Below are 27,419 nucleotides of genomic sequence, written 5' to 3'. Positions count from 1 at the left end.
CCCTCCCAGTTCCCTCCCAGTGCTCCCAGTAACACCTCCCAGTGCCCCCAGTCCCCTCCCAGTGCTTCCAGTCCCCTCCCAGTGCCCCCAGTCCCCTCCCAGTCCTCCCAGTTCCATCCCAGTCCCCCTCCCAGTGCTCCCAGTGCCCCTCCCAAAGCCCCCACTCCCCCTCCCAGTACTCCCAGTGCTCCCAGTGCCCCTCCCATTGCTCCCAGTCCCCCTCCCAGTGCTCCCAGTCCCCCTCCCAAAGCCCCCAGCCCCCTTCCCAGTGCTCCCAGTGCCCCTCCCAGTGCTCCCAGTAACCCCAGTTGTCCCCCCCCCAGGTGCCGGGGGGCCATGGGGGGCTTCCCGCTGCCCCTCCCCCTCCTGCTGCTGGCGGCGGGGGTCCGGGCGGGGGCTGGGCTGCACCTGGACCTGGGTGAGACCCCGACCCTATAGGGGCTATAGGGGGCGGGGGGGGGGCTATAGGGGGCGGGGGGCGCTATAGGGGGCGGGGGGCGCTATAGGGGGCGGGGGGGCGCTGGGCCCTATGGGGTGTGTGGGGACGGGGGGGGTTTTGGGGGTGGGAGGGGGTCCCGTGGGCTGTGGGGTCCCCTATAGGGTCCCTATAGGGTGGGGGGGCTCCTATAGGGTCCCTATAGGGTGGGGGGGCTCCTATAGGGGTACAGGGGCTGTGGGGTCCCCTATAGGGTCCCTATAGGGTGGGGGGGCTCCTATAGGGTCCCTATAGGGTGGGGGGCTCCTATAGGGTTACAGGGGGGCCGTGGGTCCCCTATAGGGTCCCTATAGGGTGGGGGGGCCCCTATAGGGGTACAGGGGGCTGTGGGTCCCCTATAGGGTCCCTATAGGGTGGGGGGGCTCCTATAGGGGTACAAGGGCTGTGGGGTCCCCTATAGGGTCCCTATAGGGTGGGGGGGCCCCTATAGGGTCCCTATAGGGTGGGGGTCTCCTATAGGGGTACAGGGGGTGTGAGGCCCCTATAGGTTCCCTATAGGGTGGGGGGGCTCCTATAGGGGTACAGGGGGCTGTGGGGTCCCCTATAGGGTCCCTATAGGGTGGGGGGGCTCCTATAGGGGTACAGGGGGGCCGTGGGTCCCCTATAGGGTGGGGGGGCTCCTGTAGGGGTACAGGGGGGCCGTGGGTCCCCTATAGGGTCCCTATAGGGTGGGGGGGCTATAGGGGGGCTATAGGGGCACCGTGGGACCCACGCAGGGCAGGAGCCCTATGGGGGATATAGGGGGGCTATAGGGGGCCTATAGGGGATGTGTAAGTCCTATATAGGGGCCGCATGGGTGTCCCCTCTGACTGTTGTCTGGGTGTCCCTCTGTCCCCATATGTCCCCTATATGTTCCCATGTCCCCTATATGTCCCCATATGTCCCCATGTCCCCTATACGTCCCTATATGTCCCCTATACATCCCCTATATGTCCCCTATATGTCCCTGTGTTCTCTATGTGTCCCCTATACGTCCCCTATATGTCCCCCATACGTTCCCATGTCCCCTGTACGTCCCCTATACGTCCCCTATACATCCCCTATACATCCCCTATATGTCCCCCATACGTTCCCATGTCCCCTATACGTCCTCCATATGTCACCGTGTCCCCTATATGTCCCCTATACGTCCCCTCTACATCCCTATACATCCCCTATATGTCCCCGTGTCCCCTATATGTCCCCCATACGTCCCCATGTCCCCTATATTTCCCTATACTTCCCCTATACATCCCCTATACGTCCCCTATACGTCCCCATACGTCCCCTATATGTCCCTGTGTCCCCCATACGTCCCCTATACGTCCCCATGTCCCCTATACATCCCCTATATGTCCCCTATATGTCCCCCATACGTCCCCATGTCCGCTATACGTCCCCTATACGTCCCTATACATCCCCTATATGTCCCCTATATGTCCCCTATATGTCCCCGTGTCCCCTATACGTCCCTTATACATCCCCTATACGTCCCCTATATGTCCCTGTGTCCCCTATACATCCCCTATATGTCCCCTATACTTCCCCTATACGTCCCCTATATGTCCCCATGTCACCTATATGTCCCCTATACGTCCCCATGTCCCCTATATGTCCCCTATACATCCCCTATATGTCCCCGTGTCCCCTATACGTCCCCTATACATCCCCTATACATCCCCTATATGTCCCTGTGTCCCCTATATGTCCCCTATACGTCCCTATATGTCCCCATACGTCCCCTATATGTCCCTATACATCCCCTATATGTCCCCTATACATCCCCATATGTCCCCTATATGTCCCCCATACGTCCCCATGTCCCCCATATGTCCCCTATACGTCCCCTATATGTCCCCTATATGTCCCCCATACGTCCCCATGTCCCCTATACGTCCCCTATACATCCCCAGCCCGCTGCCGCTTCGCGCTGGGCATGGAGGACGGCTCCATCCCCGACAGCCGCCTCTCGGCCTCCAGCGCCTGGTCCGACTCCACCGCCGCCCGCCACGGCCGGTGAGCCCAGTATGCACCAGTACAGACCAGTATGGCCCAGTACAGCCCCATGTCCCCCCCCCTGGCAGCCCCTCCCCATGTCCCCAGTGTCCCCATAGGGTCCCCAGCGTCACCGCTGGGTCCCCGTCCTGGAGCTGTTGCTGCTCACCTCTAGCCAGGGAGCCCCAGTATGGACCAGTACGGACCAGTATGGACCAGTGTGGCCCAGTGCACACACCCAGCGCTGCCCCGTGATGCCCTGGGTGTCCCCATGTCCCCGGGTGACCCCACAATGTCCCCAAATGTCCCCAAGGTGTCCCCACGCCCCCCAAATGCCCCCAAGAGGTCCCCATGTCCCCAAGGTGTCCCCACGCCCCCCAAATGCCCCCAAGATGTCCCCATGTCCCCAAGGTGTCCCCACACCCCCCACATGTCCCCATCCCCAATGTCCCCAACACATCCCCGTGTCCCCAAGCCCTCCCCATCCCCAATGTCCCCATGTCCCCACGAGGTTCCTGTGTCCCCAAGGTGTCCCCATGTCCCCAAGATGTCCCCAGGAGGTCCCCATGTCCCCAGGACATCCCCATGTCCCCAAGGTGTCCCCATGCCCCCCAAATGTCCCCAAGAGGTCCCTGTGTCCCCAAGCCCTCCCCATCCCTGGTGTCCCCATGTCCCCAAGGTGTCCCCACGCCCTCCCCATGTCCCCAGGATGTCCCCAGGAGGTCCCCATGTCCCCAAGACCTCCCCATCCCCAGTGTCCCCATGTCCCCCACATGTCCCCAGGACATCCCCATGTCCCCATGGTGTCCCCAAGTCCCCCACATGTCCCCAAGAGGTCTCCGTGTCCCCAAGACCTCCCCATCCCCAGTGTCCCCATGTCCCCAAGACGTCCCCAAGAGGTCCCCGTGTCCCCAGAACATCCCCATGTCCCCAAGATGTCCCCAGGAGGTCCCCATGTCCCCAAGGTGCCCCCATCCCCGACGTCCCCACGATGTCCCCACGATGTCCCCAGGCTGGGTCGCAGCGACGGGGACGGCGCCTGGTGCCCGGCGGGCCCGGTGTTCCCGGCCGAGGAGGAGTTCCTGGAGGTGGACCTGGGCCACCTGCACCTGGTGACACTGGTGGGGACACAGGGACGTCACGCGGGGGGACACGGCCGGGAGTTCGCCCGCGCCTACCGCCTGCGCTACAGCCGCGACCGGCGCCGCTGGATCAGGTGGCGCGACCGCTGGGGCACCGAGGTGACACTGGGGACATCGGGGACATCGGGGGTGTTGGGGGCATTTGGGGATATAGAGGATATTGGGGACATTAGGGACATTGGGGATGTCGGGGACATTTGGGGACATCGGGGGCATTGGGGGTGTTGGGGACATTTGGGGACATTGGGGGAGTTGGGGACATTTGGGGATATTGGGGACATTGGGGACGTTGGGGACATTGGGGGTGTTGGGGACATTGGGGACATTGGGGGTGTTGGGGACGTTGAGGGTATTGGGGACATTTGGGGGTGTTGGGGACATTTGGGGGCATTAGGGACATTGGGGACGTTGGGGACATTTGGGGATATTGGGGATAGAGGGGATATTGGGGACATTGGGGATGTCGGGGACATTTGGGGACATCGGGGGCATTGGGGACATTGGGGGCATTGGGGATGTTGGGGACATTGGGGACATCAGGGACATTGGGGACACCTTTGGGATTTGGGGATATTGGGGACATTTGGGGGCGTTGGGGACATTTGGGGGTATTGGGGATGTTGGGGACACCTTGGGGACCTTGGGGCTACCTTTGGGATTTAGGGGCACGTTTGGGGGATGGGGACACCTTGGGGTTTTGGGGACACTCTGGGGGTCTTGGGGAACATCTCGGGGGACTTGGGGATGTGTTGGGGATTTGGGGACACCTTGGGGACATCTTGAGGGTCTTGGGGACACCATTAGGGTTTTGGGGCCACCTTTGGGTTTTGGGGTCACCTTTGGGATTTGGGACCACGTTGGGGCATTTGGGGGCTTTTGGGGCCACCGTGGGGGTCTTGGGGCCACCTTGGGGACCTTGGGGACATCTTTGGGATTTGGGGTCACCTTTGGGTTTTGGGGCCACCTTTGGGTTTGGGGACCACATTGGGGCATTTGGGGGGTCTTGAGGCCACCGTGGGGTCTTGTGGCCACCTTGGGGTCTTTGGGGCCACCTTGGGGACATCTTTGGGATTTGGGGACACTTTGGGATTTGGGGCCACCTTTGGGTTTTGGGGACACCTTTGGGTTTTGGGACCACATTGGGGCATTTGGGGGGTCTTGAGGCCACCGTGGGGGTCTTGGGGCCACCTCGGGGTCTTTGGGGGCACCTTGGGGACATCTTTGGGATTTGGGGACACTTTGGGTTTTGGGGCCACCTTTGGGTTTTGGGGCCACCTTTGGGATTTGGGGCCACCTTTGGGTTTTGGGACCACATTGGGGCATTTGGGGGGTCTTGAGGCCACCGTGGGGTCTTGTGGCCACCTCGGGGCCTTTGTGGCCACCTTGGGGACCTTGGGGACATCTTTGGGGTTTGGGGCCACCTTGAGGGTCTTGGGGACACCATTAGGGTTTGGGGACACCTTTGGGATTTGGGGCCACCTTTGGGTTTTGGGACCACATTGGGGCATTTGGGGGGTCTTGAGGCCACCGTGGGGTCTTGTGGCCACCTTGGGGACCTTGGGGCCACCTTGGGGACCTTGGGGTCATATTTGGGATTTGGGGACACTTTGGGTTTTGGGGCCACCTTTGGGATCTGGGACCACATTGGGGCATTTGGGGGGTCTTGGGACCACCATGGGGGTCTTGAGGCCACCTCGGGGTCTTTGGGGCCACCTTGAGGGTCTTGGGGCCACCTTTGGGATTTGGGGCCACCTTTGGGTTTTGGGACCATATTGGGGCATTTGGGGGGTCTTGAGGCCACCGTGGGGGTCTTGGGGCCACCTTGGGGGTCTTGAGGCCACCTTGGGGACCTTGGGGCCACCGCAGGAGATCGGGGGCAATGAGGACCCGGCGGGGGTGGTGCTGAAGGACCTGGCGCCCCCCCCGGTGGCGCGGGCGCTGCGCGTGTACCCCCGCGCCCCCCGCGCCATGAGCGTCTGCCTGCGCCTCGAGCTCTACGGCTGCCCCTGGGACGGTCAGTGTCACCTGGGGGCACCTCGGGTCACCTCATGTCACCATGGGTCATCTCGGGTCACTTCGGGTCACTTCGGGTCATCCCAGGTCACCTTGGGTCAACTTGGGTCACCTTGGGTCATCTTGGGTCACCTCGGGTCACCTCATGTCACCTCATGTCACCTTGGGTCATCTTGGGTCACCTTATGTCATCTGGGGTCATCCCAGGTCAACTTGGGTCACCTCATGTCACCTCATGTCACCACGGGTCACCTTGGGTCACCTCATGTCACCTCATGTCACCTCGGGTCACTTCGGGTCATCTTGGGTCACCTTGGGTCACCTCGGGTCACCTCATGTCACCTCATGTCACCTCGGGTCATCCCAGGTCAACTTGGGTCATCTTGGGTCACTTTGGGTCACCACGGGTCACCTCATGTCACCTTGGGTCATCTTGGGTCACCTTGGGTCACCTCATGTCACCATGGGTCACCTTGGGTCACCCCGGGTCATCTTGGGTCACCTTGGGTCACCTCGGGTCACCTCATGTCACCTCATGTCACCTTGGGTCATCCCAGTTCAACTTGGGTCACCTTGGGTCATCTTGGGTCACCTCATGTCACTTCATGTCACCTCATGTCACCTCGGGTCATCTTGGGTCACCTTGGGTCATCTTGGGTCATCTTGGGTCACCTCATGTCACCTTGGGTCACCTCATGTCACCATGGGTCACCTTGGGTCACCTTGGGTCATCTTGGGTCATCCCAGTTCAACTTGGGTCACCCCAGGTCATCTTGGGTCACCCCGGGTCACCTTGGGTCACCTCATGTCACCACGGGTCATCCCAGTTCAACTTGGGTCACCTCGGGTCACCTCATGTCACCTCGGGTCATCTTGGGTCATCTTGGGTCACTTTGGGTCACTTTGGGTCACCTCATGTCACCATGGGTCACCTTGGGTCACCTCAGGTCACTTCATGTCATCCTGGGTCATCCCAGGTCAACTTGGGTCATCTTGGGTCACTTTGGGTCACCCCGGGTCACCTCATGTCACTTCATGTCACCTTGGGTCATCTTGGGTCATCTTGGGTCACCTCATGTCATCTTGGGTCATTTTGGGTCACCTCGGGTCACCTCATGTCACCTCATGTCACCTCGGGTCACTTCGGGTCATCTTGGGTCACCTTGGGTCACCTCGGGTCACCTCATGTCACCTCATGTCACCTCGGGTCATCTTGGGTCACCTTGGGTCATCTTGGGTCATCTTGGGTCACCTTATGTCACCTTGGGTCATCCCAGTTCAATTTGGGTCACCTCATGTCACCTCGGGTCACCATGGGTCACCCCGGGTCACCTCATGTCACCTCGGGTCATCTCAGGTCAACTTGGGTCACCTCATGTCACCTTGGGTCATCCCAGTTCAACTTGGGTCACCTCGGGTCACCTTGGGTCACCTCATGTCACTTCATGTCACCTCATGTCACCTCGGGTCACCTCATGTCACCTCGGGTCACTTCGGGTCATCTTGGGTCACCTCATGTCATCTTGGGTCATCCCAGGTCAACTTGGGTCACCCCGGGTCACCTCATGTCACCTCATGTCACCCCGGGCCACCCCATGTCACCCTGTGTCACCCCAAGTCCCCCTGTGTCGCCCCATGCCACCCCGTGTCACCCCGTGTCACCTCATGTCACCCCGTGTCACCCCACGTCACCTCAGGTCACCTCGGGTGTCCCCAGACCACCCCCCCGCGGTGTCCCCCCCTTGGTGGCCCCGCGGTGACAATGTCCCCGTCCCCAGCCGGGCTCCTGTCCTACGCGGCGCCGCGGGGACACGTCATGGCCCTGGGCCCCGCGCCCGTCGTCCTCAACGACTCCACCTACGACGGGGACAGCGCCGGCCCGTGAGTCCCCAAATGTCCCCAAATGTCCCCAAATGTCCCCAAATGTCCCCAAGGACCTCCACCCTACCCCGGTCCCATAAATCTGGCCCCAAAGTGGCCCCAAAGTGGCCCCGGGTCCCCTCCCGGTGGCCCAAGTGGTCTTCGAGTCGTCCTCAGTGTCCCCAAATTGTCCCCAAATTGTCCCCAAGTGTCCCCAAATTGTCCCCAAATGTCCCCAAGGACCTCCACCCTACCCCGGTCCCATAAATCTGGCCCCAAAGTGGCCCCAAAGTGGCCCCGGGTCCCCTCCCGGTGGCCCAAGTGGTCCTCAAGTCATCCCCAAATTGTCCCCAAGTGTCCCCAAATTGTCCCCAAGTGTCCCCAAACTGTCCCCAAGGGTCCCCAAATTGTCCACAGTGTCCCCAAATTGTCCACAATATCCCCAGATTGTCCCCATGTGTCCCCAAAACATCCCCAGTTGTCCCCAGATTGTCCCCAAATTGTCCCCAAGTTGTCCCCAAATTGTCCCCAAGTGTCCCCAAACTGTCCCCAGAGGTCCCCAAATGGTCCCCACTGTCCCCAAATTTTCCCCAAGGGGCCCCAAAACATCACCAAGGGGCCCCAGATTGTCCCCAATGACTCCAAATTGTCCCCAAGGGTCCCCCAAATTGTTCCCAGTGTCCCCAAATTATCCTCAGGTGTCCCCAAACTGTCCCCAAACCAACCACAAGGGTCCCCAAAACACCCCCCAGTGTCCCCAAACTGTCCCCAGACGTCCCTGACCGTCCCCAGTTGCCCCAGTCACCTCCAGGCAGGCTCCAACTGGGTGGGATGGGGGCACCCCACATCTGGGTGTCCCTTTTGGGGTCCCCAAATGTCCCTTTTGGGGTCCCAATGGACATAATGGGGTCACCCCCACATCTGGGTGTCCCTTTTGGGGTCCCCAAATGTCCCTTTTGGGGTCCCAATGGGCAGAATGGGGTCACCCCCATATCTGGGTGTCCCTTTTGGGGTCCCCAAATGTCCCTTTTGGGGTCCCAATGGATGTTATGGGGTCACCCCCATATCTGGGTGTCCCTTTTGGGGTCCCCAAATGTCCCTTTTGGGGTCCCAATGGGTGTTATGGGGTCACCCCCCTATCCGTGTGTCCCTTTTGGGGTCCCACCGCCTGTCCGGGAATCCCCCCCACCCCGGGGTTCCCTGGGGGTGACGGGGTGCCCCCCCCCCCCCGGTGTCCCCAGGTTGCTTTTTGGGGGCTGGGGCAGCTGGCGGACGGGATTTTGGGGCTGGACGACTTCACCCGCAGCCGGGAGCGGCGCCTGTGGCCCGGCTACGACTACGTGGGCTGGCGGCGCCCCCCGGCCCCCGCCCCAAAATGGAGCTCGAGTTCGAATTCGAGCGGCCCCGAAACTTCCACGCCATGCAGGTGGCCGGGAGGGGTGGGATTAGGGGGTGGGGGGCGGGATTAGGGTGAGGAGGGGTGGGATTAGGGTGGGATTAGGGCTGGGGGGGTGGGATTAGGGCTGGGGGAGTGGTATTAGGGCGGGGAGGGGTGGGATTAGGGGGTGGGGGGTGGGATTAGGATGGGATTAGGGCTGGGGGAGTGGGATTATGGTGGGGAAGGGTGGGATTAGGGTGGGATTAGGGCTGGGGTGATGGGATTAGGGCTGGGGAGTGGGATTAGGGTGGGGAGGGGGCGGTATTAGGGTGAGGAGGGGTGGGATTAGGGTGATATTAGGGCTGGGGGGGTGGGATTAGGGCTGGGGGAGTGGTATTAGGGCGGGAGGGGTGGGATTAGGGGGTGGGGGGTGGGATTAGGGTGGGATTAGGGCTGGGGGGGTGGTATTAGGGCTGGGGAGTGGGATTAGGGTGGGGAGGGGGCGGGATTAGGGGTTGGGGGGCGGGATTAGGATGGGATTAGGGCTGGGGGGGTGGGATTAGGGTGGGATTAGGGCTAGGGGAGTGGTATTAGGGTGGGGAGGGGCGGGATTAGGGGTTGGGGGGCAGGATTAGGGTGAGGGGTGGTGGGATTAGGGCTGGGGGAGTGGGATTAGGGCGGGGAGTGGGCGGGATTAGGGGTTGGGGGGTGGGATTAGGGTGGTATTAGGGCTGGGGAGTGGGATTAGGGTGGGGAGGGGGCGGGATTAGGGGTTGGGGGGCGGGATTAGGGTGGGATTAAGGCTGGGGTCTTGGGATTAGGGTGGGATTAGGGCTGGGGGGGTGGGATTAGGGCTGGGGAGTGGGATTAGGGTGGGGAGGGGGCGGGATTAGGGGTTGGGGGGTGGGATTAGGGTGGGATTAGGGCTGGGGGGACGGGATTAGGGTGGGATTAGGGCTGGGGGGTGGGATTAGGGCTGGGGAGTGGGATTAGGGTGGGGAGGGGGCGGGATTAGGGGTTGGGGGGTGGGATTAGGGTGGGATTAGGGCTGGGGGTGGTGGTATTAGGGTGGGATTAGGGCTGGGGGTGGTGGGATTAGGGCTGGGGAGTGGGATTAGGGTGGGGAGGGGGCGGGATTAGGGGTTGGGGGGTTGGATTAGGGTGGGATTAGGGCTGGGGGGATGGGATCAGGGTGGGATTAGGGCTGGGGGGACGGGATTAGGGCAAAGGGTGGTGGGATTAGGTCCGGATTGGGGCAGGATTATGGGATTGGGGCAGGATATATGGGATTAAATCAGGAGATTATGGGATTAAGGCAGGAGATTATGGGATTAAATCAGGAGATTATGGGATCAGAGCCACGGCGCCGCGGTTACCTTTAATCCAGGCCTATTCCTGGGGGGTTGGGTGGGATTACGGGGCGCCCCCGCCCCTCGGGGACCCCCGGGTGCCCCCCCGGGACCCCGTGGGACCCCCCCAAATCCCCCCTCCAGGTGCACTGCAACAACATGCCGGGGCGGGGGGTGAGCGTCTTCGCCGAGGCGTCGTGTCGCTTCAAGCCCACCCGGGACGCCCCCTGGGACCCCACCCCCGTCACCCACAAACCCGGGGGGGTCTTCGGGGACCCCCGGGCCCGTTGGGTCAGCGTCCCCCTGGGGGGGCGCCGCGCCCGTTTAATCCGGTGTCACTTCGTTTTCGGGGGGGAGTGGCTGCTCTTCAGCGAGGTCGCCTTCGTTTCGGGTGGGTTCATTTTTTTTTGGGGTGGGGGGGTTAATCCCAGAAGGTTGTGGGGTGGGTGGGTGGATTATGGGGTCATTGGTTGGTTTTGGGGTTGTTGGGTGGGTTTTGGGGTCGTTGGGTGGGTTATGGGGTTGTTGGGTGGGTTTTGGGTCATTGGTTGGGTTTTGGGGTCATCAGTTGGGTTTTGGGGTCATTGGGTGGGTTTTGGGGTCATTGGTTGGGTTTTGGGGTCCTTGGGTGGGTTTTGGGGATGTTGGGTGGGTTTTGGGGATGTTGGGTGGGTTATGGGGTCCTTGGGTGGGTGGTGGGGTCATTGGTTGGGTTTTGGGGTCATTGGTTGGGTTTTGGGGTCATTGGGTGGGTTTTGGGGTCATTGGTTGGGTTTTGGGGTCGTTGGTTGGGTTTTGGGGATGTTGGGTGGGTTATGGGGTCATCGGTTGGGTTTTGGGGTCATTGTTTGGGTTTTGGGGTCATTGGGTGGGTTTTGGGGTCATTGGGTGGGTTTTGGGGTCGTTGGGTGGGTTTTGGGGTCGTTGGGTGGGTTTTGGGGTCATTGGTTGGGTGTTGGGGTCATCGCTTGGGTTTTGGGGTCATCAGTTGAGTTTTGGGGTCATCGGTTGGGTTTTGGGGTCATTGTTTGGGTTTTGGGGTCATCGTTTGGATTTTGGTGTCATCGGTTGGGTTTTGGGGTCGTTTTTTTGGGTTTTGGGGTCATCGGTTGGGTTTTGGGGTCATCAGTTGAGTTTTAGGGTCATCAGTTGGGTTTTCAGGTCATTGGTTGGGTTTTGGAGTCATTGGTTGGGTTTTGGGGTCATTGTTTGGGTTTTAGGGGTCATTGGTTGGGTTCTGGGGTCATTGGTTGGGTTTTGGGGTCATTGGTTGGGTTTTGGGGTCATCGGTTTGGGTTTTGGGGTCATTGTTTGGGTTTCGGGGTCATCGCTTGGGTTTTGGGGTCATTGTTTGGATTTTGGGGTCGTTGGTTGGGTTTTGGGGTCAGTGGTTGGGTTTTGGGGTCATCGGTTGAGTTTTGGGGTCATCGGTTGGGTTTTGGGGTCGTTTTTTGGGTTTTGGGGTCATCGGTTGGGTTTTGGGGTCATTGTTTGGGTTTTGAGGTCATCGGTTGGGTTTTTGGGTCATCGGTTGGATTTTGGGGTCATCGGTTGGGTTTTGGGGTCGTTTTTTGGGTTTTGGGGTCATCGGTTGGGTTTTGGGGTCATTGGTTGGGTTTTGGGGTCATTGTTGGGGTTTTGGGGTCATCGGTTGGCCCCCCCCGTTGACGCCCCACGGGGTTTTGCCCCCGCAGAGGTGGTGGAGGAGGGGGTGGGCGCCAGCGGGTGGCCCCCGGCCGCCCCCCCGGACCCCTCCCTGGAGGCGGGGGGCGACCCCGAAGACCCCTGGGGTGAGGCCACCAACGTCACCACCCCAGGTAGGACCGGGGATTAAGTGGGCGGGGCTTAAATGGGCTGGGATTAAGAGGGTAGGGATTAAGGGGGTGGGGATTAAGGGGGTGGGGATTAAGGGGGGTGGGATTAAGGGGGGATTAAGAGGGTAGGGATTAAGAGGATTGAGATTAAGGGAGTGGGGATTAAGGGGGGATTAAGAGGATGGGGATTAAAGGGGTGGGATTAAAGGGGGTAGGGATTAAGGGTGGATTAAGGGGGTCGGGATTAAGGAGGGTGGGGATTAAGAGGGGGATTAATGGGGTGGGATTAAGGGGGTGGGGATTAAGGGGGTAGGGATTAAGGGGGGTGGGATTAAGGGGGGATTAAGAGGGTAGGGATTAAGAGGATTGAGATTAAGGGGGTGGGGATTAAGGGGGTAGGGATTAAGGGGGTGGGGATTAAGGGGGGATTAAGGAGGGTGGGATTAAAGGGGGTAGGGATTAAATGGGGTGGGGATTAAAGGGGTAGGGATTAAGGGTGGATTAAGGGGGTCGGGATTAAGGAGGGTGGGGATTAAGAGGGGGATTAATGGGGTGGGATTAAGGGGGTGGGGATTAAGGGGGGATTAAGGGGTGGGGATTAAGGGGGTGGGGATTAAAGGGGGGATTAAGAGGGTAGGGATTAAGAGGATGGGATTAATGGGGCGGGGATTAAGGGGGCTGGGATTAAGGTGGGATTAAGTGGGGTGGGGATTAAAGGGGTAGGGATTAAGGGGCTGGGATTAAGGGGGAGGGGATTATGGGGGGTGGGATTAAGGGGGTGGGTAAGGGGGCGGGGATTAGAGGGGGCGGGGATTAGGGGGCGCTGCTCCGGCCCCGCCCCCCGCAGGGTCCCGGCTGGTCCAGGCCAGTGACGGCCCCGCCTCCGCCTGATTGTGGCTGCCTGCTGGGGATCATCCTGCCCGCATTTTCCGCTGTCATCGCCGTCATTCTCTCTGGCGTGAGCGCTGCAGGAGGACACCGGGAAGGTGGGGGCAACTGGGCGAACCGGGAGGGGGCTGGAGGGGATTGGGAGGGGACTGGAGGGGATTGGGAGGGACTGGGGGGGACTGGGAGGGGACTGGGAAGGACTGGGAGGGGACTGGGAGGGCATTGGGGGGCAACTGGGAGGGACCGGGAGCAACTGGGAGGGCACTGTGGGGTACTGGGAGGGACTGGGAGGGACTGGGAGGATTGGTGGGACTGGAGGGATCGACTGCAGGGACGGGACCGGAGGGACTGGGAGGGACTGGGAGGGACTGACGGGAGGGACTGCAGGGTTGGGACCGGGAACTGGGAGGGGGACTGCAGGGAATTGACTGGGAGGGATCTGACTGGGGATTGGGGGGATCGGGAAGGAATGGGAGGAACTGGGGGGTACTGGGAGGAAATGGGGGGACTGGAGGAAATGGGGAGGGACTGGGAGTACTGGGAGGAACTGGGGGATACTGGGAGGGACTGAGGGATACTGGGGTGGTACTGGGAGGGACAGGGAGGCACTGGGAGGGACCAGGAAGAAGAACGGGAGGGACTGGGAGGGACTGTAAGGACTGGAAGAACTGGGAAGAATGGGAAGGAATGGGAGGGACTGGGAGGGACTGACTGGGGTAACTGGAGGCACTGGGAGGCACTGGAGCAACTGGAGGCTGCCCCAGGTCAGTGGCGCCCCGGCTACCAGCTGCGGGTGCAGCTTGGTGCCGGGCACCGTGGTCATCAACAACGCCACGGGGGAGGGGGAGGGGGGGGGAGGGGGGAGGGGCGGGGGGAGGTGTATGAGCGCATCCCCCCCCCGGCAGGGGGAGTACCAGGAATCCTACCCGGAAGGGGGCACGGTGAGGAGGAGGGGGAGAGGGAGGGGGTGGGGGAGAGGGTGGGGAGAGGGAGGAGGTGGGGGAGGGTGGGGTGGGGAGAGGGAGGGGGAGGAATGGGCGGGGGAGGGGGTGGGGAGAGGGAGGAGGGCGGTGGGAGGATGGGGGAGATGGGGAGATGGGAAGAGAATGGGGAGATGGTGGGGAGTTGGATGAGGATGGTGGGGGGTATGGGAGGTGGTGGGAGATGGGAGGTGGTGGGAGATGGTGGGGAGATGGGAAGAAGGTGGGGAGATGGTGGAGGTGGGTGGGGAGGCGGGAGGACGGGTAGGGAGATGTGGGGTGGGGCGGGGAGATGGTGGGAGATGGGAGGATGATGGGGAGGTGGGCTGGGAGGTGGGAGGATGGTGGGGAGATGGGGGAGGTGCGGGAGGTGGGAGGATGGGCGGGGAGATGACGGGAGGTGGCGGGGAGATGGGCGGGAAAGGCGGGGCAGATGCGGGAGGCGGCGGGAGGCGGGAGGATGGGTAGGGAGATGGCGGGGTGGGGTGGTGGGAAGATGCGGGAGGCGGCGGGGAGATGGGAGGTGGACGGGAGGTGGGGTGGGAGGTGGGAGGATGGGATGGGAGATGGTGGGAGGTGGTGGGGAAATGGGAGGATGGTGGGAGATGGTGGTTGGGGTGGGGAGATGGTGGGAGGTGGTGGGGAGATGGGAAAGGTGGGATGGCAGATGGTGGGAGATGGGAGGATGGGGTGGGGAGATGGTGGGGAGGTGTTGGGGAGGTGGGTGGTGGGATGGGGAGGAGGTGGGGAGATGGTGGGGATATGGGAGGATGGTGGGGAGATGGTTGGGGATGGATGGGGAGACGGTGGGGAGGTGGGATAGCGGGTGGGGGAGATGGGGCAGGCGGGAGGATGGATAGGGCAAGATGGCGGTGGCAGACAAAGTGGGGAGACTGTGGGGAGATGGGGGGAGGACGACGGGGAGATGGTGCGCGGCGGAGGATAAAGTACTGGGAAGATGGGAGGATGGACGGGTGGATGGGTGGGGAGACGGGCGGGGAGGTGGGAGGATGGTGGGGAAGAGGGGAAAGTGGATGGGAGACGGTCGGGTGGAGATGGTGGGATGAACGGGAGGATGGATAGGGAGCGACGGGAGGACGGGCGGGGGAGACGGTGGGATGGATGGGAGGTGGGAGGACGACGGGAGAGGGAAGGTGGGACGGGAAGATACGGGAGGTGGTAGGGAGATGGGAAGGTGGGACGGGGAGATGGTGGTGGGAGGATGGGTGGGGGAGATGGTGGGGAGGTGGTGGGAGAGGATGGTGGGGAGAGGGAAGGTGGATGGGGGAGAAGGTGGGGAGATGGTGGATGAATGAGGATGGATGGGGAGATGGGAGGATGGGTGGGGAGATGGTGGGAGGTGGTGGTTGAGGTGGTGGGGAGATGGTGGGAGATGGTAGGATGGCTGGGAGGTGGGAGGATGGATGGGGAGGTGGGATGGTGGAGATCATGGGGAGATGGATGGTGGGATGGGGAGATGGTGGGAGATGGTAGGATGGTGGGGAGACGGCGGGGAGATGGGGGAGGTGGGGTAGGGAGATGGGAGGATGGGTGGGGAGAGGATGGGGGAGATGGGAGGCGGGGAGCTGGGAGGCGGTGGAGGATGGGGTGGGGAGATGATGGGGTGGGGTGGGTAGATGGTGGGTAGATGGGTGGGGAGATGGGGATGTGGGAGGATGGATAGGGGGAGATGGGTGGGTCGGGTGGGAGTAATGGATGGTGGATGGGTAGATGGTCGGAGATGGTGGGATGAATGGGAGGGATGGATAGGGAGATGGGAGGATGGTGGGATGAGTGGGGAGATGGTGGGAAGACGGGAGGATGCGTGGGGCAGACGGTGGGGAGGGTGGTGGGAAGATGGGAGGTGGGGTGGGGAGGTGGGAGGATGGATGGGAAGATGGTGGGGGAGGTGGGGTGGGAATGGTAGGATGGTGGGAGAGGGAAGTGGGATGGGGAGAGGTGGGGGAGATGTGGGATGAATGGGAGGATGGATAGGGAGATGGGAGGATGGGTGGGGAGATGGTGGGGAAGGGTGGTGGGTAGATGGGAGGTGGCTGGGGAGATGGGTGGGGAGGTGGTGGGTAATGGATGGTGGGGGGATGGGGAGATGGTGGGGATGGATGGGGGAGGTGGGAGGATGGTAGTGGGGGAGGTGGTGGGGTATGGATGGGGGAGGATGGGGATAGGGAGATGGGAGGATGGTGGGGAGATGGTGGGAGGTGGGGCGGAGGATGGTGGGGAGATGGTGGGAGATGGGAGGACGGGCGGGAGGTGATGGGGGGAGATGGTGAAGAGGCAGGAGGATGGGCGGGAGATGGTGGGAGATGGTGGGGAGATGGTGGGATGGGGTGGGGGATGGGAGGATGGTGGGGTAGAGAGGGAAGTGGGGGGATGGGGAGATGGTCGGGAGAAAGGTGGGAATGATGGGAGGATGGATGGGGAGATGGTGGGGGAGAGATGGGAGGGGTGGGGAAGGATGGGGGTGGGGAGAGGGACGGGGGCGGGGACGGGGTAGGGGTAGATGGAGGAGGGGGAGGGGACCCCGAAAGGAGGGGGAGGGGGAGATGGACGGGGGGGAGGGGAGGGACCAGGGAGGAGGGGGAGGAAGGGGAGGGGAGAGGAACCACATGGCCTGGTTCTCTCCCCGTGGCCCTTGTCCTTCCCCGCTGGCCTGGCCTCTTTCGATGTGGCCCCGCCCCTCTGCAGCCCTGTGCCCGGCCAGATCCGCCTGCCGCTGGCCCCGCTGCAGCAATGGGCAGGCCTCGCCCGCGCCCCGCCCGACGGCGCCAAGCCAATCAACACCGACGGCGTCAGGCCACGCCCCACGCCCACCCCCGTGGCGACGCCCACGACCCCCTTGCAGGCCACGCCCCTCTCCTGGGAAGCCACGCCCCCCTCCTGGCTAAGCCACGCCCCACGGGGAGGCCACGCCCCCGCACGGGGAAGCCACGCCCCCCGGGAGGCCACGCCCCTGACGGCCCCGCCCCCTTCAGGAATGGGCGTGGCCGGGGCCACGCCGAGGCCCACGTCACCGGAGGCCCCGCCCACTCCCCGCCTGGCCCCGCCCCGGCCCTGCCCCCAGCCCCCCCCTGCCCTCCCCTTGTCGCCGCCTGCCGCTTCGGGAGAAGCTGGGGGAGGGGGAGTCGGGAGAGGTAGTGGCCCCGCCCCCTCGGGGCAAGCCACGACCCTCTGGGGCTCTGACCACGCCCCCTTCGGGTCCTGACCACGCCCCCTTCCTGGCTCTGGCCACGACCCTCTGGCTCTGACCACGCCCCTCTGGCTCTGACCACGCCCCCCTTCTGGCTCTGACCACGCCCCCTTTGGCTCTGGCCACGCCCCTTTGGCTCTGGCCACGCCCCCCTTTGGCTCTGGCCTTTGGCTGGCCACGCCCCCAGGGCCTCACCATGTCCTCTTTGCCCAAAGCCACGCCCCCTTTTGAAGCCACGCCCCCTGTGCCACGTGCAGGACCCCCTTTAAGACCACGCCCCACTTTAAGCCACGCCCCTTTTAAGGCCACGCCCCCTTAGGTGATGCCCGACTCCAGCCGCACGCCCCCCAAAATTAGGTGATGCCCCCCTAGGCGGACTCAAGCTGGCGCCCCCAGGGGCTGTCCCACCCCCATCAGGCCCCGCCCACCCCCCATCCCCCGCCCCCCGGCCTCTTTCCCACCCCAGGCCACGCCCCCCCCCCCACCACGCCCCCACCCCAGGCCACGCCCCCACGTGGCCACGCCCCCAGCAGCAGCCGCCCCCCCCCCCCACCCCACCAGCCCCCGCCCACCCCTCCCAGCCCCCGCCCCCCCTTTAAGGCCCCCTCCCACCCTTTGGGCCACGCCCATTTAGACCATGCCCACTTTAAGCCATGCCCCCAGAATTCAGGCCATGCCCCCTGAGGTCCTACCTGCTCCAAGGCTGTTCTGTCCTCCCCCACCAGGCCCTTCCCACCCCACCGCCTCCCGCCCACCCCTCCAGCCTCTGCCCCCTCCTCCAGACCCCGCCACCATGAGGCCACGCCCCCCACCTCAGGCCACGCCCCTCGCCCCCAGGCCACGCCCCTGAGGGTCCTACACCCCTGCTCAGTGGCGCCTCTGAGGGCCCCGCCCCTCCCACCCCCATCTCAGGGCTGGTCAGCCCCGCCCCCTCAGACCCCTCCCACCCGGGCCACGCCCCCAACCGCGATGCCCCCCACTCAGGCCACGCCCCCAGGTTCTGTACCCCAGCTGGCCGTCTCTCAGGGCCTGTCTTTCTCCTCTCCCACCCCCATCTCCCAGGTGACTGCTCCCACCCTCAGCCCTGCCCCCCTTTGGCGATGCCCACCCTGAGGTGACGCCCCCTCACACGATGCCCCCAGCACCATGGATGCCCCCTCACTCAGGCGACGCCCCCACAGCCGCCCCCGCCCACACCCAGCCCCCGCCCCACCCCCTCCAGCCCCGCCCCCTTCAGGCCACGCCCCCGCCCTCAGGCCACGCCCCCAGCCCAGCCCCGGCCCCCAGGTGCCCGTGGCGCGAGGTCGAGGACCCCCAGGCGCCGCCCCGCCTCTCCAGCCTGCCCCGGGGGCGCCCCCTGGCTGGTGGCTGGTCAGGTGCGAGGGAGGGGCCACGAGTTGCTAGGTGGGGGGGTACGGGGGCGTGGGGGTGGGGGTCGTGGGGGATGGGGACGGGGTGGGGGATGGGGGTAGGGATAATGGGGTGTTTGGGGGGATGGGGGAAATGGGGGCATGGGGGAGCTTGCGGGGTGAATGGGTGGGGCAATGGGGGCTAATGGGGTTAATGGGGTTAATGGGGGGAAATGGGGGGGAATGGGGGGAAATGGGGGGAAAGGGGGGCAATGGGGGTATTTGGGGTAAATGGGGGGTAATGGGGGGAATGGGGATGTTTGGGGTAAATGGGGGTCAATGGGGGTATTGGGGGTATTGGGGGGATAATGGGGGGCAATGGGGGGTACTCGGGGATAATGGGGGGTAATGGGGGGCAATGGGGGATAATGGGGGGCAATGGGGTAATGGGGGTAATGGGGGGTATTGGGGTTAATGGGGGGCAATGGGGGGCAATGGGGGGTATTGGGTAATGGTGTTAATGGGGGTAATGGGGGTAATGGAGGGTAATGGGGGTAATGGGGGATGGGTGTATGGGGGTAATGGGGGTAATGGGGGATAATGGGGTATGGGGTATATTGGGGTACGGGGTAATGGGGATAATGGGATAATGGGGATAATGGGGTATGGAATGGAATGGAATGGAATGGAATGGAATGGAATGGAATGGAATGGAATGGAATGGAAGGGTAATGGAATGGGGTTATGGGGATTGGGAATGGGGTGAATGGAATGGAATAATGGGGGGCAATGGAATAATGGGGGGCAATGGAATGGGTATTGGGGCATATGGGGTAGAATGGGGTATTCTGGATAATGGGGCACGGGATCCGGGGGTAATGGGGTAATGGGCCCGGGTAATGGGGGGTAGGGGGTATACGGGTATAATGGGGTACATGGGGTACGGGGTATGGGGTACGGGGTAATGGGGTAATGGGGTACGGGTACGGGGATATGGGGTACAATGGGGGGCGCAGTGGGGGTTGATGTGGGTAATGGTGTTTCGGTTGCTATGCCTGTGTGTGTCTCTTTGGGGTCTCCAGGCGGGACTGCAGGAGGCGCGCGCACCTGGGGCGCTGCGGGACTCATCGTGCGGGCTGGTGGCTGTGGCTTCTCCACATCATCACCATACATGAAGGATTGGCGACTTGGACCGCTTCCTGGGGGGCGCGCCCCCTTGGGGACGACATGCCGCCCCCAAAAAAAGACACGCCCCCCCCCCCCAAAAAAAAGACACCCCCCCCAAAAAAAAGACACGCCCCCCCCAAAAGCCCCCCCCCGTGGCGGCGCCCCCAGGCCAGGCCCCCGTCCTCTACCAGCCCCGCCCCCTCCCTCAAGCCCCGCCCCCTCTCCTTAAGCCCCGCCCCCTCCATAAGCCCCGCCCCCTCTCCATCAGCCCCTCCCCCTCCATGAGCCCCGCCCCCTCCATCAACTCTCTCCCCCTTAAGTCTTTTCCCTCCATTAAAGCTCCTTCCCTCATCCATTAGTCTCTCTCCTTCCTCTAGCTCTTTCCCTCCCTTAAAGCTTCCTCCCCTCTCCATCAGCCCCTCCCCTCCACCCAGCTCCTCCCCTTCCCCTCAGCCCCCTCCCCTCCCTCAGCCTCGTCCCCTCCCCTCAGCCCCTCCCCTCCAGTAAGCCCCTCCCCTCATGTCCCCAATTGGCCCCACCCCTTTTGACCACGCCCCCTTTAGCCCCTCCCACCTCCGACCACGCCCCCCTTAGCCCTCCCAAATTAACCACGCCCCCCTTTGGCCCCTCCCACTCTGACCACGCCCCTTTATGACCACGCCCCCCAATTGACCACACCCCCTTTCCCATGACCCCAATTGACCCCACGCCCCCAATTGACCCCACCCTTTGACCACGCCCCCTTTAGCCCCTCCCACTTTGACCACGCCCCCTCCAACCACACCCCTCCCTCCGTTCCCACGCCCCCCATTGACCCCACCCTTGGACCACGCCCCCTTTAGCCCCTCCCACCTCTGACCACGCCCCCTTTGGCCCCTCCCACTTTGACCACGCCCCCTTTTGACCACGCCCCCTCCAACCACACCTCTCCATGACCCCTTCCCATGACCCCAATTGACCCCACCCCCTTATGACCCCACCCCCTTTGACCACGCCCCCTTTGGCCCCTCCCACCCCCAAACCACGCCCCCTTTTGACCACACCCACTCTGACCACGCCCCCTTTGACCACGCCCCCTCTCCCTGACCCCTTCCCATGACCCCAATTGACCACACGCCCCCAATTGACCCCACCCCTGGACCACACCCCCTTTAGCCCCTCCCTCTTTGACCACGCCCCCTTTGACCACGCCCCAATTGGCCACGCCCCCTTTCCATGACCCCAATTGACCCACCCTTCGACCACGCCCCCTCCCCTTAGACCACGCCCCCTTTGGCCCCTCCCACTTCAGACCACGCCCCCTTTGGCCCCTCCCAGTTTAACCACGCCCCCTTTTGACCACGCCCCCTCCAACCACCCCTCTCCCTTTCCCATGACCCCAATTGACCCCACCCTTGGACCACGCCCCTCCCAAATTAACCACGCCCAATTTGACCACGCCCACTCTGACCACGCCCCCCTTTGGCCCCTCCCAATTTAACCACGCCCCCTTTGGCCCCTCCCACCCCTGACCACGCCCACTTTTTGACCACGCCCCCTCCAACCACACCTCTCCCTTTCCCATGACCCCAAATGACCCCACCCCCTTACCCACGCCCCCTCCCAAATTAACCACGCCCACTCTGACCACGCCCACTTTAACCACGCCCCCTTTTTTGACCACGCCCCCTTTTTTGACCCCGCCCCCCCCCCCCAGGCTGGGCACCCTGCTGCACGTGGGGGCTCAGATCGCCTCGGGGATGCGTTTCCTGGCCGGGCTGACCACGCCTATATGACCACGCCCTATGAGACCACGCCCACTCTATGACCACGCCCCTTTCTGACCACACCCACTCTGGCCACGCCCCCTCCAACTCCCCCTCTTCCTTTCCCATGACCCCAATTGCCCCCACCCTTTGACCACGCCCCCTTTAGCCCCTCCCACTTCAGACCACGCCCCCTTTGGCCCCTCCCACTTTAACCACGCCCCCTTTTGGCCACGCCCCCTCCAATTACCCTCTCCCGACTGACCCTCTCCCTCCGTTCCCACGCCCCCCATTGACCCCACCCTTGGACCACGCCCCCTTTGGCCCCTCCCACCTCTGACCACGCCCCCTTTGGCCCCTCCCAAATTAACCACGCCCCTTTCTGACCACGCCCACTTTAACCACGCCCCCTTTTTGACCCCGCCCCCCCCAGGCTGGGCACCCTGCTGCACGTGGGGGCTCAGATCGCCTCGGGGATGCGTTTCCTGGCCGGGTTGAATTTCGTGCACCGGGACCTGGCCACCCGCAACTGCCTGGTGGGCGACGGCTTCCGGGTGAAGGTGGCGGATTTCGGGATGAGCCGCCAGCTCTACGCCGCCGACTACTACCGGGTGCGCGGCCGCGCCCTGCTGCCCATCCGCTGGATGGCCTGGGAGTGCATCCTCATGGTGAGCCCGGGGGCGCCGGGAGATAAAGGGTTAATGGGGGTTAGTGGGGGTAATGGGGGTAATGGGGGGTAATGGGGGTAATGGGGGTAATGGGGGTAATGGGGTTCATGGGTTAATGGGGTTTGGGGGGAAGAAAATGGGGATTTGGGTAATTTTGGGGGGAGTTAAGAGGGTTTTGGGGTAGATAAGGGGGGTTTGGAAGGGTAAAGGGGGTTTGGGGACAGATAATGGGGGTTGGGTAATTTTGGGGGGAGTTAAGGGGTTTGGGGTCTGGGAGTGCATCCTCATGGTGAGTCTTGGGGGGGGGTTAATGGGGGTAATGGGGGTAATGGGGTTAATGGGGGTGAGGGGGTTAATGGGGGTAATGGGGGTAATGGGGTTCATGGGGTTAAAGGGGTCTGGGGTTAATGGGGGTAATGGGGTTAAAGGGGTTAATGGGGGTAATGGGGTTTGGGGGAGGTAATGGGGTCTGGGGGTGAGGGGGGCACTGGGAGGGAAGGGGTTAATGGGGTTAATGGGGGTAATGGGGGTAATGGGGTAATGGGGTTTGGGGGAGGGAAGGGGTTAATGGGGTTAATGGGGTTAATGGGGTTAATGGGGTTAATGGGGTTAATGGGGTTTGGGGGAAGAAAATGGGGATTTGGGTAATTTTGGGGGAGTTAAGGGGAGTTAAGGGGGTTTTGGGGACAGATAATGGGGGTCTGGGAGTGCATCCTCATGGTGAGCCTGGGGGGGGGGTTAATGGGGTAATGGGGGTAATGGGGGTAATGGGGTTAATGGGGTTTGGGGGAAGAAAATGGGGTTTGGGTAATTTTGGGGGGAGTTAAGGGGGTTTGGGGTCTGGGAGTGCATCCTCATGGTGAGTCTTGGGGGGCAACAAGGGTTAATGGGGGTATGGTTTGGGGTCTTTTTCCTTTTTTTCCTTTTTTTTTCCTTTTTTTCCTTTTTTCTTTCATTTTTCCCCTTTTTTTCCTTTTTTATTCATTTTTTCTTTCATTTTTTTCCTTTTTTTCCTTTTTTCCCTTTTTTCCTTTTTTTTTTCCTTTTTTTCTTTTTTCCCTTTTTTCTTTTTTTTTTGCTTTTTTCCCTTTTTTCCTTTTTTTCCTTTTTTTTTTCCTTTTTTCCCTTTTTTCCTTTTTTCCCTTTTTTTCCTTTTTTTCCATTTTTTTCCTTTTTCCCTTTTTTTCATTTTTTTTTCTTTTTTCCTTTTTTTTCTTTTTTTCTTTTTTTTCCCTTTTTTCTTTTTTTCCCCTTTTTCCCTTTTTTCCCCCTTTTTTCCTTTTTTTCCCTTTTCCCTTTCTTTTCCTTTTTTCCCTTTTCCTTTTATCCCTTTTTTTCCCTTTTTTCCTTTTTTCCTTTTTTTTTTTCCTTTTCCCTTTTTTCCTTTTTTCCCCTTTTTTATTCATTTTTTCCCTTTTTTCCCCTTTTTTCCTTTCTTTCCTTTCTTTCCTTTTTTCCCTTTTTCCCCTTTTTCCCTTTTTCCCTTTTTTATCGCCTTTTTCCCCCTTTTTCCCTTTTTCCCCTTTTTTACCTTTTTTACCCTTTTTCCTTTTTTCCCTTTTTCATTTTCCCCTTTTTCCCCTTTTTCCCCTTTTTTTCCCTTTTTACCCTTTTTTCCCTTTTTTTTTTCCTTTTTTCTTTTTTTCCTTTTTCCCCTTTTTTCCTTTTTTCCCTTGTTTCCCTTTTTTTTCCTTTTTCATTTTTTTTTCATTTTTTTTCTTTTTTTTCCTTTTTTCCTTTTTTTCCCTTTTTTCCTTTTTCCCTTTTTCTCCCTTTTTTTTCCCTTTTTCCCATTTTTTTCCCCTTTTTCCCCATTTTTTCCTTTTTTAGGGGACTTTCACCCCGGCCAGCGACGCCTGGGCTTTTGGGTGACGCTGTGGGAGGTGCTGACGCGGTGCCGGGAGCAGCCCTACGGGGCCCTGAGCGACGAGCAGGTCATCGCCAACGCCGGCCACCACTTCCGAGCGCAGGGCCGCCAGGTGGGGGCACTGGGAGGCACTGGGAGGAGGCTGGAGGGCACTGGGAGGGACTGGGAGGCACTGGGAGGGGCTGGGAGGAGGCTGGGAGGGGGATAGAGGGGACTGGAAGGCACTGGGAGGGACTGGGAGGGGATGGGAGGGGGCTGGGAGGGGGATAGAGGGGACTGGGAGGCACTGGGGGCACTGGGAGGACACTGGGGGTTACTGGGAGGACACTGGGGGGAATGAAGGGCTACTGGGAGGGACCGGGAAGCAAATGGGATGTACTGGGAGGATACTGGGAGGTACTGGGGGAAACGAAGGGCTACTGGGATGGTCTGGGAAGCAACTGGGGCATACTGGGAGACACTGGGAGGATACTGGGAGGTACTGGGAGGACACTGGTGGGAACAAAGGTCTACTGGGCAGGACTGGGAAGCCACTGGGGCGTACTGGGAGACACTGGGAGGATACTGGGAGGTACTGGGAGGACACTTGGAGCTACTGGGAGGACACTGGGGGGAACAAAGGACTACTGGGCAGGACCGGGAAGCAACTGGGGCATACTGGGAGGCACTGGGAGTATACTGGGAGGCACTGGGAGTCCCCAGAAGCACCCCCCAGCCTCCCCATGCCCCCTGATGACCCTAATGACCCTTAATGACCTTTGATGACCCCTGACGATGACCTTTGACCCCTGATGATGACCTTTGACCCCCCGGGTGACCTTTGACCCCCCCCCCTTGATGACCTTTGACCCTCCCCACGCCTTCTGGTGCCCCTCACCCCTTGCGACCCCTAACCCCTGACGCCCCCTGATGACCCCTATTGACCCCTGATGATGACCTTTGACCCCCCGGGTGACCTTTGACCCCCACTTGATGACCTTTGACCCTCCCCACGCCTCCCAGTGCCCCCTCACCCCCCCTCACCCCTTGTGACCCCCTAACCCCTGACGCCCCCTGATGACCCCTATTGACCCCTGATGATGACCTTTGACCCCTGATGATGACCTTTGACCCCCGGATGACCTTTGACCCCCCCTTGATGACCTTTGACCCTCCCCACGCCCCCTCACCCCCCCTCACCCCCCCTCGCCCCTTGCGACCCCTAACCCCTGATGCCCCCTAATGACCCCTAATGACCCCTAATGATGACCTTTGACCCCTGACGATGACCTTTGACCCCCTGGATGACCTTTGACCCCCCCCTTGATGATCTTTGACCCTCCCCACGCCCCCTCACCCCCCCTCGCCCCCCCTCACCCCCCCTCACCCCTTGCGACCCTTAACCCCTGACGCCCCCTAATGACCCTTAATGACCTTTGATGACCCCTGACGATGACCTTTGACCCCTGATGATGACCTTTGACCCCCCGGGTGACCTTTGACCCCCCCCCTTGATGACCTTTGACCCTCCCCACGCCTTCTGGTGCCCCCTCACCCCTTGCGACCCCTAACCCCTGACGCCCCCTGATGACCCCTATTGACCCCTGATGATGACCTTTGACCCCCCGGATGACCTTTGACCCCCCCCTTGATGACCTTTGACCCTCCCCACGCCCCCTCACCCCCCCTCACCCCCCCCTCACCCCTTGCGACCCCTAACCCCTGATGCCCCCTGACGACCCCTAATGACCCCTAATGGTGACCTTTGACCCCTAATGATGACCTTTGACCCCTGATGATGACCTTTGACCCCCCGGATGACCTCTGACCCCCCCGTGACCCCCCAGGAGTACCTACCCCGCCCCCCCGGCTGCCCCCCGGCGCTGCACGGGGTGATGCTGCGCTGCTGGGCCCGCGACGCCGCCGACCGCCCGACCTTCGGCCTCCTCCACCGCCTCCTCCGCCACCACGCCGGCCTCGCCTGAGACCCCCCCAAAGACCCCCCCCGAGACCCCCCGGGTCTCCTCAGCCTCCCCCCGGCCTTCCTCCCGCAGCCTCCTCTTCCTCTCCACGGCCTCTGTTGCCTTCATCTGCCTCCCGCAGCCTCCTCTTCCTCCTTCGGCCTCCTCTTCCTCGCCTGGCCTCCTCTTCCTCGGCCTCGTTTTCCAGTTTTGGCCTCCTCCTTCAGCCTCCTCTTCCTCCATCTTCCTCATCTTCCTCCCACAGCCTCATCTTCCTCACCTGGCCTCATCTTCCTCACCTGGTCTCCTTCATCAGCCTCCTCTTCCTCCATCTTCCTCATCTTCCTCCCTCAGCCTCCTCTTCCTCACCTGGCCTTCATCTTCCTCAGCCTCATCTGCATTTTTTGGCCTCCTCCTTCAGCCTCCTCTTTCTCCATCTTCCTCCTCTTCCTCCTTCAGCCTCATCTTCCTCATCTGGCCTTCTTCATCAGCCTCCTCTTCCTCCCTCAGCCTCCTCTTCCTCCTTCAGCCTCCTCTTCCTCCCTTCTTCCTCCCTCCTCCAGCCTCCTCCTCCTCCTCTTCCTCCTCCTCCTTGGCCTTCATCACCATCCTCTTCCTCCATCCTCCTTCATCCTCCTCCTTCCTCCTCTTCCTCCTTGTCCTTCATCCTCTCCTCGGCCTCCATCCTCCTCCTCCTCCTCTTCCTCCTCCTCCTCGGCCTTCATCACCATCCTCTTCCTCCAGCCTTCATCCTCCTCCTCCTCCTCCTCCTCCTCGTCCTTCATCCTCTTCTCAGCCTCCTTCATCCTCGTCCTTCATCACCATCCTCTTCCTCCAGCCTCCTCCTCCTCCTCCTCCTTCATCACCATCCTCTTCCTCCAGCCTTCATCCTCATTGCCCTTCATCCTCCTCCTCCTCTTCCTCCTCCTCCCCTCCCCACGGGACTCAGGGGGCCCTGGGGGCGTTAATTAACCCCCCCCCCCCGCCTCGTTAATTATTATTCCTGTAATTATCGGCCGCCCCGCGAGGATTCGGACGCGAATACACGGCAGGATCGGGGCTGCCGCTCTCTGCCTCCTCGGGGGAAAATTTGGGGACATTTTGGGTCATTTTGGGGTCATTTCGGGTCTCTTGGGGACATTTGGGGTCTCTTGGGGATATTTGGGGTCATTTGGGGGCGCCCGGGGACATTTGGGGTCATCTGGGGGCACTTGGGGACATTTGGGGTCCATTTGGGGACATTTTGGGGTTATTTTGGGGTCCTTTTGGGGCCCTTTGGGGACATTTTGGGGCCATTTGGGTCCCTTTTGGGCCATTTGGGGGCATTTTGGGGCCATTTGGGTCCCTTTTGGGCCATTTGGGGGCATTTTGGGGCCATTTTGGGTGCCTTTGGGGCCATTTAGGGTCCCCTGGGGCCATTTGGGCCCTTTGGGGTCCCTTTGGGGACATTTGGGGTCATTTTCAGGCCCTTTGAAGTCATTTTGGGTCCCTTTGGGGCCTTCTGGGGCCATTTGGGTCCCTTTTGGGTCATTTGGGGGCTATTTGGTCCCTTTGGGGCCATTTTGGGGCCCTTTGAGGTCA

General features: G+C 61.4%; 1 protein-coding gene across 1 annotated transcript; it reads left to right on the top strand.

The window, feature by feature from the left end:
- The first annotated feature begins 265 nt into the window (after positions 1–265).
- DDR1 (discoidin domain receptor tyrosine kinase 1) lies at positions 266–25,881 on the top strand. The gene is given in 13 exon segments (XM_072024718.1): positions 266–418; positions 2,389–2,491; positions 3,483–3,711; positions 5,479–5,626; positions 7,404–7,510; positions 8,727–8,835; positions 8,838–8,911; positions 10,357–10,603; positions 11,907–12,034; positions 21,777–22,031; positions 23,862–23,898; positions 23,901–24,010; positions 25,725–25,881. Coding segments are annotated over 13 exon segments (1,767 nt in total). The 5' UTR covers positions 266–336; the 3' UTR covers positions 25,863–25,881.
- Positions 25,882–27,419: the final 1,538 nt, after the last annotated feature.

Source organism: Anas platyrhynchos, chromosome 17 (genome assembly GCF_047663525.1).
Source record: "Anas platyrhynchos isolate ZD024472 breed Pekin duck chromosome 17, IASCAAS_PekinDuck_T2T, whole genome shotgun sequence".
Taxonomy (NCBI): domain Eukaryota; kingdom Metazoa; phylum Chordata; class Aves; order Anseriformes; family Anatidae; genus Anas; species Anas platyrhynchos.
This window is presented reverse-complemented; position numbering and strand designations above follow the sequence as displayed.